At 38.4% G+C, this 11,909-nt stretch overlaps 1 protein-coding gene across 2 annotated transcripts in view; it reads left to right on the top strand.

Moving 5' to 3' along the window:
* The first annotated feature begins 247 nt into the window (after positions 1-247).
* LOC124163608 (WD repeat-containing protein 76-like) overlaps positions 248-11,909 on the top strand; it is a 56,089-nt gene continuing 44,427 nt past the window's right edge. The window contains exons 1-3 of one of the 2 annotated variants that reach the window (XM_046540625.1): positions 248-356; positions 516-612; positions 2,333-2,410. In XM_046540625.1, coding sequence (XP_046396581.1) covers positions 545-612; positions 2,333-2,410 — 146 coding nt within the window. In that variant the 5' untranslated portion in view covers positions 248-356; positions 516-544. The other variant, XM_046540626.1, reaches the window with a different exon arrangement.

Here is an 11,909-nt window from a genome sequence, read left to right as displayed (position 1 = left end):
TCCATTCTCAAGACGTGCTCCCACTTTTGGGGAATATACGTAGAGAAGAGATAGCTTTTGTTTCAAACTGAGGGCAACTTTAAACGCCGCACATTTTATTGCTCATGAACTTCTCCTTCTATGTTTTTCATCTTAATGCTATTGATATTCGGCTAGATTAAGAGATAATTACTGGCATAGTGCTGGCTGCGGCTATCGTTTCACTTGCCGCCCTTCAAGGCCCAGTACCGCCTGCAGTGCTTCGAGTGACCTTATACAGAACTATAATTGATGACGACGATGTGACTGTCCTGCTTGTTTATTTTCACTTCATCTCTATGCCTCCGTGCTGATTTTTCGCGGGCAAACAGTTGTGGGTAAGTTAAAATGTTGTGAGCGTTGTGAGTACATTTGAGGCGATTTGAGGCATTTTGATAGTTCTTCCAATAGAAGCCATTTTAAAATACTTGGAATTGATTAATCCGCCACATTCAACTCGGCAACGAGTGAATTTACATGGAATTTTGTATCTACAGGACTTTTATGAAAGCAGCAAGTTGTCGCCATGGGGGATGTTAATCCATATTTAATGTTCATCGCTCATAATCAGGAAGAAAAAGCAGCCGTATTGGAGTGAGTATTTATTATTTTGTTGTTAAGCTTTTTTGAGAATTTTGGAGGCCTTACTGAATTGGATGATGTTCATCCTTCAATGTCTACGATGTTATTGTTGAGGTTTTAATCTGGCTAGGTAGAGACAATAATTCTGACGAACTTGACTAATGGGTTATTTGACGTTCAAATGTGACAGGTATATTAATTATAATGATAAATCTAGAGGCGGTGGTCTTCTGGTTGCTGTTAAGTCACCATTTCTTCATTAGAAAGTACAGATTGCATATTATTTTATTGAGAGGGAGTGGGACTGAATTAGTTGGTGATTCCAGAATATTGATCTGTGTGTGTATATTCCCCCCTATTCAAGCATAGTAATAGATGAATCCCTTTGTAAAACACTTGAGTATCTATTCAATGGAAAATTTTCTTCTAAATATTTGTTTTTCAAGTGACTTTAATGTACCATATTTTCACAGAATGTCTGAATTTGATTTAAATCCACGCTGTACAATACAAAAAGAACTCTTATGGATACATTGAACTTCGTACAACTCACTCATGCAAACTATAATAATCATGAAAATATGCAATGTTGCCCTCACCACCAATACCTCTAACTCGCTTAACTGATCTGAAACCCCTGGTCCCTTGTAATTCTCACCACCCCACTTCATGCTTTCATCTTTCTATCAATGGTGCGCATTATTTAGATTCTAATGAAAACCATAAATGTACCTTATTTTGATTTCTCAAATAGCTATTCTGCTATAAATGAGCTCTTGGGAAGCATTTATTGGGTTGGATTATTGTCCTGTGAAGCTACGATTTCAACCCACAGCTTATACAGACGGCAACCTTTAACTGAATATTTACCTATCTTATTTACCTGAGGCAAGTCTGCACTTGATGAAAGGCCGGAATGGATATAAACAGATTTATTCCGCACCTACAGGAAGTTGATATACGAGTGAGTAACCCCTAAGGATGTAATTTTCGCTGTTGATATAGGGCTGCGGACATTCCAGAGAATACTACTAGATATTTCCAGGCCTCTCTCGATCTTCTGATAGAAGTGGCTTCGAATCTTAAGCTAAAAATCAAATTCAATGGGCTATCACATGATTCTAAGACCATTGCAAAATAAGATTGGGGAAGGATGAGTTATTAAGGCATAAAACTCTGGTTAAATCTCTTTCCTTTTAGTGTGAATAAAGTTTTTCTTGACTTATTGCATTACAATTATGGCTCCTGAAACTGATCGAGGTGTTGTTTTCACTTGATACACAGTATTCTAATGGATTTTGGAATTATTCGTACGATGCAAAGTGCCAAATAATCTGTGTGATAGTTTCATTAGTCTTTGAAATTATGACATTGATAGTTTGCAGAATGCTTAGCTATGTGAAACTTTCTTGATTTTCCTACTATGTATGACATGGAGAGTTGTGTGTGTTGAAGTTACTTTAAATAATTCAGAAGTGATTTTTCATATGATTTCAGTACTTCTGACTCTTGACTCAAAGTGCAGGCCGAGTGGCACTCACAAAAAGAGAATGAACTGAATACACCATACAATGTTCTGCTGCTTTATAACAACAGAATAAATGAAGAAGGCTGAACAAAATAATTTCCAAGAAATTAATAGTTTTCATTAAGTTTTAACAGTGCCTTCATTTTGTAGTTGGAAAAATTATGGTATTTCTATTGACTGATAAATAATTCTTCTTTCTTCCAGACCAATAAAGAAGTGTATAGTATCTGAGGATGTGCTTGCTGAACTTGATGTCAACAATGTCAAGACGAAAAAAACAAGGTGAATTGTCTTATCATCCCCACTCTGACATAAATGTAATTTTTTAAGTTATGATTGGTGAGTGACCTTCGAGTTAGTGCTCATATTGAGTGAGCAGCCTCTTTCTGAGGGAATTTATTCCTGCCTCTGAGTTCTGCGTGTCAATTCAGGAAAGAAACTGAAAACTTCCTGCAAAAGCCTGAATAAGGGGATCATTTTTTCTGTCATTTTCGTGTGCTCACTCCAGTGATGACTCTAGTGATCACTCTGAAATAATTGTCGTGCATGTTTGTTAGTCTCGATGGCTCCAGTGACGAGTATTCCCATCATTTTTTCCATCACTTGGCACATCACATCATGTGAGTGGCTAGTGGCTGGAGTGAGCACTAAGAAGGACGAAACAAATGATTGTGTGATTCAGCATGGAACCATAGAGTTGGAAATGTTGTCAGAAAACTGGAGGTTTGACTTAACATGAGTGTCATAAAAGGAAGCGTAATCGCTTAAAAGTGTACATAATAGGGTAGTTTCCTTCATCAAAGAAAACGAAATTCATTGATTGCGATTCGTTACCCACCATTACTGTATTCATAATATACAAATTATTTGGCTATAGAAATATCGGTTTAGACGAATGGCAAGGGTCAATTTTATCCTCATTTGAAAAAGGCCAGATTGGCGCCCATGCGATGTCACTCCACGTGACGTCACAGGGACCTAGCTTCTATACGAGTGGATAGGAGTTTTTTATCGTCTGAGGTTACCAATGCATGGATGAGGCACAGAGCTCAGGGAAACATGTCTTTATAATCACCTATTAAAACTTGCTAAGTTTGGAAAGTTTTCTTCGTTTGATGAGGTATTAATAATCCTTATTTAAGCCAAGCGCTACCAGCCAGCATGGTACTCTGCTATAGAGCGTTCCACATTTAGTTGACAGTACGGGCCTTATGGATAACAGTGTTGCCAAGCTTCCGCTCCGCCGGCAGGCATCCTAACAGCATATGCAACCACACATAATATGGCGCCAAAATGGTTTAGTTCAAAAAGGAGTTAGGGATCGCACGAGAGACGACGTAAATTAAGGAATTTTTTAGCGTAAATTACAATACCTTTGCTGCAATATAAAAGGAAAAGTCTTTTGTTATTTTATGCGCGTACTTATTCAATGCACAAGCTGAATAATGAATAATCTGTAATGTAAAAAATAACAATAAATTGAAGGATAATAAAAATTATCGCCACTCCTGAATGAGACAAAATTTCTATTCCTTCCATATTATGCCATATTTTTTGGCTCTGGCTAGTATTACATGAAAGGCGATGTTGTATAAGACATCATCAATCTTTAATTTTTCAAAATTTTCCCGTACTTGGTTTATTGTAAACTAAAGATCTCTTTTCAAGCTGACATCTTCGAAGCTAATTTCCTTAATGTTCTCTTTCCTCCACCTTGTAGTAGACAAGGATTCCAATTTCCTTGAGTAATAAGAGGCATTATCTACCACTATAATTGATCCATCGGGTAAATTTGCAAGAAGTGAGTGCTCAAACCATCTCTCGTAACACTCGCCAGCCACTTCTTCATGATCATCCATTGAGTTCTTTTTGTACAGAAACACATGCGATGCTCCTTTTATGAACCCATTTTCCGTTCCTGCGTGTATAATTGCACATCGTCCTCCTCGGGAAGTGGGGGCCAAGCCCAGTATTTAGTCCAGCAAGGAAAGCTTGACGCGGATTCTCTAATTGTTTGTTTCGCAAACTAATGTTCACTATTTGTCCAACATTAATCCAACTTTCGCCTGTGAATACACTCGTCCTGAGTTCGTGAATATATTTTTTAGCTGCCTTAAATAGTTAATTGTGCCACCAACGAATAATATCATCCCTTTCGATAAGGATGATTCTTTTCCCCCTGCGTTCGTACACGAAGCCCATGTCCAAAAGAAGACGATATAGTGTTGTCCTTTTGTAATCTGGGAGAATACTATCCATATTTACCGAGTTTAAGATGGATTTTAAAGTCGGAGGAATATTTTTCACGAAGGATTCATGTACCTTCCTTCTAATTCCCGATCTCACAAAACCGTCGAAAATCACTGCCCTCGAATTTTTGTAAGGCTGTCTAATTTATTTAGTTTTTGAAGGAGTTACCAATGGACCACGGGAGCTTTCCTTTCTCACTCTGTAAATAGTGAACTCCTAGCACTCAGTAGCTTTCAAAGCTTCTCGGCAGGCCTCACTAATGCTGAGAGATTTCCTTATGTACGAGAAGACTTTGAGCACCGACCGTCTTTCGCGGCTTATGAGCTTCTCACCTTTTCTCCTCTTCTTTGTATCAGACATTGATTGGGCGTGTTACAGCGAAGATAAGTGTAAAACACACTTCACAATTCTCAAATTCAGCAGACCACACAACACTTGTTCACTCCAAAAAAATGCAATGACTAACTGAACGCCTTCGTAAATTCTTCCCACGGCCCCTTCGGCTAGGGTCGCTTTTGGTGCAGGTTTTATGGTACCATATGAAAGGAACTCAGAAAAAACCCAATCCCCCTTTTGTAAAAGGCGTGCACTGGATGGGGTAGTGTTTCGCATAGATTATGAGATATTCTTTTTCTTGGTTTCTGCGATGGGACCTAAACACCCAAGGCGAAAGCGTCTTATTTCCAAGCCGCTTGCTTACTTTCGTGTATCAGTGTATTCAGATAAAAACACTGCTGTTATGACGTATGAGTATTCTCTGTTTAGGATATCAAACGAATATATAAATACATTTCATAGTATGCATTGACAAAAAACTCCTTTTCCGCCCGAGAATTTTCCCTCTGCGCGCAAGAAAAAGCAAGAAGCCCGGCCCAGCGGCTCCGTAATATTTTTTCTTAAGATCAAAACCTTGTAACTCACTTCAGAATTGATGTAAGTTAATGATTTTTTCACCAAAAATAACCTTGCAGTTTTCTTCACATTTGATACGCAGCATATAGGGATCTACGACGTAAGAGACGTAAGTTAGTAAGCGACTACTTTTTACCTTGCAAAAATCAAAATGTTCTTGTCCTAAAGGGTGTTACGTCGGCATAACAACATTTTAACTCAATATTTGTACAATTGGTGAATACAGTGTGTCCTCGTTTAACGTCGTCCCGTTTAACGTTGTTTCGCGATAACGTTGTCCAAAAATTGAAACCCTTGATCATTTAACGTCGTTATTGCTTCGCGATAACGTTGTTCAAATTATGCGCGGCGAAAAAAAAATGAATGGCGAATAGAACGCAAGCGCATCTGATGCGTAAATATTACCATATTAATGCGATTGGTAATTTTCGTTCGACAGAAAAGGTTGGCGTGGGTAGCGTATGTTAACTATGCATCTGAGCGAATAATTATCGCCTCATTTACCCATTATCCGTATATTTTTCTGATGCCAACCGAAAAAAATGTCCACGAAGAAGAGTGGCTATCCTGGTGGTTCTTCAGACGTGAAGAAAAAACGGCGATATTAGAATAAAAACTTGGTATTATTAAAAGAATTGAAGAAGGTGCAACTGCTGGAGAGATCGGTCGAGTTTTAGGTTTGCAGGTCGAGTTTTTACAGTTAAAATTTCTTCTGTTACTGAAAATATCGATGTTTCGCCATTAAAAATACTTTCTTTTTAGTTTTTATATTTCATTTAATAATGCCTTCTTCCCAACCTTTTCGTTATGAAAATTCGTTTCGAATGAATCGTTATCATGCTGAAGTGAATAATCGGTAATGAATGTTTCTCGCGATTTCCGCCGGGTTAAAGAATTCATATCATCACGAAAATTGACTCGCCCTTCGTCCTCGTGCTTCCGAGTGTCAGATTCAGATTTTTTTCATTTTGGCCTGATTCAGGTGTCTCCCGATTGGTCAAGAAGTCTGCTTAAAGTTACGGCTCCGATAATTGGCCTCCTTGGATTCTCGCCCGGGAAATTCTGGATTCTTCACGAAGAAATGGATTGTTAGGAACATGGCTAGGAACCAATTTAAATTTTTTACATTGTTTCTTATGGGAAATACTGCATCGCTTAACGTTGTTTCGCTTAACGTCGACTTTTTCAGGAACGAATCAACAACGTTAAACGAGGACTCACTGTACCTTCAAGGAGAAAATAGTGTGAAGAATTTGTTGCCGAAGATTCGATTCAATACAGACAACGGTCAGGCAGAAATTGCGAGAAGAAGATAAAGTAAAAAAATACACGTTTCTGACGGAAATAGAAGGAAATGTTTTTTATAGCTTTTGTTATAATTTTTATCGAAAAACTATTGGCACCAATGAATGCAGCATCTCTCTCTACATTAGAATGCAATTTTTAATCAGTGCATAACGCAACATTAATTTTCGTGCTGTTATTGACAACACCGCGCTCCCGGCCTTATGGAGATTAACATGGGAAACGATTCTCCATAAGAGCCCATACTGTCAACTAAATGTGGAACGCTCTATACCTGCTAGCATCCTGCGTCGTATCAGTGCTCAGAGCCTCGCCCCAAGGTCACCTCACTTGCGGCAGCGGGAACCAGAACGATGTCACACGGAGTTAAACCTGGCATTCATACTTACCAGGGTTGATAAAAATCACGATTTTTTTCAAAAAAATTATTTTTGTTGATTTTTTTGATTTAAATCAGATTTTATTGATTTAAATCGGATTTTATTGATTTAAATCAGATTTTATTGATTTAAATGAGATTTTTATGATTCTCCATTCATCAAAAATTCAGTTATTTGCAAAACTAACTATTTGGGCAGCATATTGGAGAATGATTGTTTGCAGAAACAATAGGAGGCAACATACTCTAAACTTAATACATACAAGATTTAGTCAATCAGGGGAGAGAACTATGGAAATGCCAGTGGTATCAAATTAAAAATTACACCATCATGATATAAAATTGCCATTGGAAGTATCAAATGTGCAATATTATGCGGTTTAGAAAAATTCTGTGATTGCAACTTTGTATGGTGCCTACGCTTAGAAGTTAAATCAGAAAACAATTTTTTTTCAACGGATACACTAGTATTCTAACCAAAGCCATTTTATTAAATTTTCATGTTACATGCATTCCTACAGTGTCATTTCTATTTAAGAGCCACCATTGTGCTGATAACTGTCGATTCATTGTATTAATTAAGAAATAAAAATCAAAATTGTACACTTACAGCTTCCTTTTCTTGACTCTTTAAAAATCAAACATATAGATCACATAATGATTTAAATCACCTGATTTAAAAAAATAAAAATCAAGTGATTTAAATCAAAGTGATTTAAATCAATCAACCCTGATACTTACCTGTCACGTTTTCGCGCGCTTGAAAATTTTCACATTATATTCGCGAAAAATAGATATTGTCATTTAAAAATCTAAAAGCATGAAATACGTACTCGAGGAGTAATGATTTTTCAATTTAGGCAATAAAAAAATAATAGGAAACCACCCTATTGCAGTGATGGTATGAGAGTGGTGGAGAGAATTGAAGTGTTATGCTGTTGTTCTGTAATAGTTGGAGACATTCAGCCAAACCCTTCATGTTATGTATCATGTATTTTAAGTAGAGATGGGTCGAATAGCAGATTGCTTGAGCTCGAATATCGAATTCGAATAGTAAATCATTGCTCAAATATTTGAATACCTCGAATACTAGAAATGCGCAAAGCATACTAAACGCAGGTTTTTTTCTTCTATTTCACTTGATGAATGTATTAATAAAAACTCATGCATGAAATACATTTTAAAAATAAACTTTTTATTATGAATAAATGCCCCACATTGATTGTTGTTGCTTTTCATCAGATATTTTCGGCTGCTCTTTTCCTAACATATTTGTTTTGTAGGGCGACTTTGTTTAGACAGAATTGTCATCTCCAAAGCCAACTGATTTTGAATCGTGCATCAAGAATTGTGGCAATACTGAATAATTGTTCTTTTTAGAAATTCATACCAACTACAGTGCAACCTCGATATAACGATACCCCACGGTGCACTAATAAACACTCGCTATAGCGAATTGTCGCTTTACCGGAGGTGGAGCAAATAATAGCCAATATACCTGTTGCGAACAGATATACAGGAACAGGAGTGGTGCGGCGACAGATAAACATCTATCCGATAAACGTAAGCATAAATCCAGACGAAAGGCGATGTTTTTTTGCATCACTAAATTTCCTTACTCAAATAACGACCAACTATTCAAACAATTTATAAGCGCCGCACTGAATAAAAATCATGCAAAGCATTGTTTCGTCATCATTATATTTATCGAACGACAGTTTACCACATAAATTTGAGACTGAGCACTCCATTAACTTCATTTCTAACAGATCGCTAGCAATTACAGAGGTTAAGGAGTCTTGATGAAAGTCTTCCGGTGGTGAAACCCTCGCTATGGCGAGAGCCAACACCGAAAGGGTCTCGTAAAAACGAATTTTTTAGCACGCTCATTATAGGGTCAATTGACGGTGCATCGGCTATCTCTCGTAATAGCGGGGGTGTCGCTATAGCCCGTACTCGCTTTAACGAGGTTCCACTGTATTACTAGAAAACAGCAAATCATTGACGAAACCTTGTAGATGCCTGTGCGTAAACTTCTTAGTTTCTAGGAAATTAATAATGCTATTCACAAGGGGGATAACTTAGGAAACTGTGACTGCACTTCCACTAGCAAGAAATGTTGCTCCTTCAATAACATCCTGAACATCAATCATTTGCTTGATAGCATTGCACTGTGGTGGTGGAGTTATGTCTACATTAAACTCAGGTTAGAGGCAGCTAATGTTATGGCTTGCTTCTGTTCTGGAAGATGCCTCATCATTTGAAAAAGGGAGTTACATCTTGTGGGTTCATCCTGGATGAGCATAGAATGAGAAGTGGTGAAAGTAAAATTTTGAATGCTGGTGTATTGATGCATTCAGTCAGAGGCCCATCCATATGCCGGTTTTTTTAGTATTATTTTAATGAAAATTTCGATCCTTTATCAACTTTGGCGTGTCATTGCAGAACCGTTGTTCGGCAAAAAGAAACAAAACTGACGTCAGGGGAAGCCTGCATCCTTGCAGTCTTTGGATTAGTGATGATCTTTCCGATGAGTGGAACGGTTTGGGAGCAGTAGCTCAATATGTTACGGAAGGTACCCCAAAAGTCAATATTTTTTCACGCCATATTTCATTTTTTTGAGGAATTTCGTAGGGGAACCTGGGGATTTTCGGATTATATCCCCTGATCATTTTCGGTTCCCCACGTCGAACGATGTCTTTTCACCACTCTAAGCCGTGAATTTGATGTAGTTCGTCAACTAGCCTAAAACGGCGCACTGCACTAAACGTAGAGTCCTCTACGTTTTTCCGAGTCAACTACCAACGATGTGCATGCAACAATGTATGGTACAAAATTCAAGGTATTCGAGATTGTACTTTGAGCATAATGATTTGAGATCTGGAATATAGAATACTTTCTAGTATTCGAGTATTCTTGGATACTATTCGTGCATCTCTAATTTTAAGTTTTGATTTACCCCACGTCAACTCAACCACTGCTGACTGCCAACCTCTCATCATAATGAAATTGTTGATATATACAGTGAGTCCTCGTTTAACGTCACTTACCGTTGCTGAAAAATGTGAGGATAAACGAAATGACGTTAATTGAAACATAATATCCCATAAGAAATAATGTTAAAAGTGAATATCGGCTCCTAGACCTCACAATTCCTACGAGAAAAAATTTTAGCATATCATTTCTGGGGAATTTTTTACGATGGGAATGCCAAACTATGGCATAAATACGAGTTCCTGTCTTCATCGACGACAATAGCAGCAGTGACGTAAATCCTTCTCCATTTTTGTATCTTCCCGCATTTGCTTTTCGGCTTCGCTATGGTGGTTGCCCGGGCGAGCGTCGCCTGGGCATCATCATCGCTGAAACATCATCGCAGTTACAGGAACTAAAATTATTGTGAGCACAGCGAAAAAAGTGACGACATAAACTCCGAGTTCTACACGGAAAAATTCCTTGAAGTAACTTTTCAGGTTCCTGAAAACAATTATGTCAAGTAAAACCTTGCGCACCTACCTAAGAATTCATTTTGCAGAAAATTTGCTTAAACCGTAATCACAATTAACAATAAACACACCGTTTTACACTGCATTTAGACTGACAGTATTACCGCCCGCAAAACGAACAACCTGCAATGCCTGCCGCTTCGCGTTTGTTCTCGCGCGAAATTTAAAAGACTTGACGTTGATGCACTGATCGCGAAGCGAAGGTGCGATAAACGAATGACGATCTCAAAATTTTTGTGACGTTATCGCGAAATGAAGTTAAACGGGGTGACGTAGAACGAGGACTCACCATACTGCGCTTTCTAAAAAAAGCTTCCAATGTGTATTTATTTCTTAAAAATTGCTGAATGATAGAGCTATCAGCACCCCAAATTATAACAAACAAGTATACTTTATAATAAAAGATCATAATGTCACGAGGCCTTATAATTACGTGAAAACTTTTGTGTGTATTAGCGTGAGGACTAGTTTCCAGGCAAAACAGATACTACACATGTAGCTGAAAATAGAATTCCATGAATCTTGAAAAGCACCTCGGAGGAATTGTTCCTAAATTTAAATTTGGATTTATGTATGTTAAATGATGAAGCTTATAAGAGGATAATTAGCTAGAAGTTCTAAGAAAAGGCTAGTGATGAGTCTGGTCTGGAGTCAAGCGTTTACGGTAAATCTGATCTGGAGTGTAACTCTTGTGGAAAGATGGACACTTCGGAAGGCGGAGGAGAGAAGAAGGCCTTCCTGATGTGGGTTCGAAGAAGAATGGTGAAGCTGAAGTGGATGGAAAGGAAGAGGAATGAAGAAATGCTGGTGGACATGGTGGGTGAGGCAGGGTTCCCACTCAACCGTGAAAACCTTAAAACCGTGAATTAGCCGTGAATTTCCTCTACCGTGAAAAAACCGGGAAATAGCCGTGAATTTCGTCTTAAAACCTTAAAAATCTCTCAATCTTGATAATAATACCTTCCCAGAAATTTTCATCTTCGCTCGTAGCTAGCGCACTTCTATTCATTGTGGCGAGCATCGTCGCATGCGGTCGCATGGGTCAGAAAAGCGTGGGAACGAATGTTGCCTGAAGAAAAAAACATCTTTCCTCAGCGCAGGCCTTTTCTCTCCCCCTCCTAAAATATGACACCACTTCTCATTAGCTTGTTTACTTTCCTCAAATGGCTTGGTTTCCCCTCCCTCGGTCACTGCTTAGTCCCCCTCCCACCCAATTAGCCTTCCCACTGGCTGCAGCAACCACTTTCGAAACTAAATCTAGATGGCCATTGTGTCGAAAAATTTGAACGTTTATTCAACACCCTCAATCCTATGACTGGAAGACCGCTAGCCTTGACAACCTGCCATGCGCTGTGGACACTACGCTCCCTGCGTTTGAACCGGGTGACAGCGAGCTTTCGACGAGACGTTACTAATTCTCGCGCATTGC

The sequence above is a fragment of the Ischnura elegans genome, chromosome 8, assembly GCF_921293095.1.
Source record: "Ischnura elegans chromosome 8, ioIscEleg1.1, whole genome shotgun sequence".
NCBI classification, from domain to species: Eukaryota; Metazoa; Arthropoda; class Insecta; order Odonata; family Coenagrionidae; genus Ischnura; species Ischnura elegans.
The sequence above is the reverse complement of the archived record's forward strand: the minus strand, read 5'-3'. Positions and strand labels throughout refer to the sequence as shown.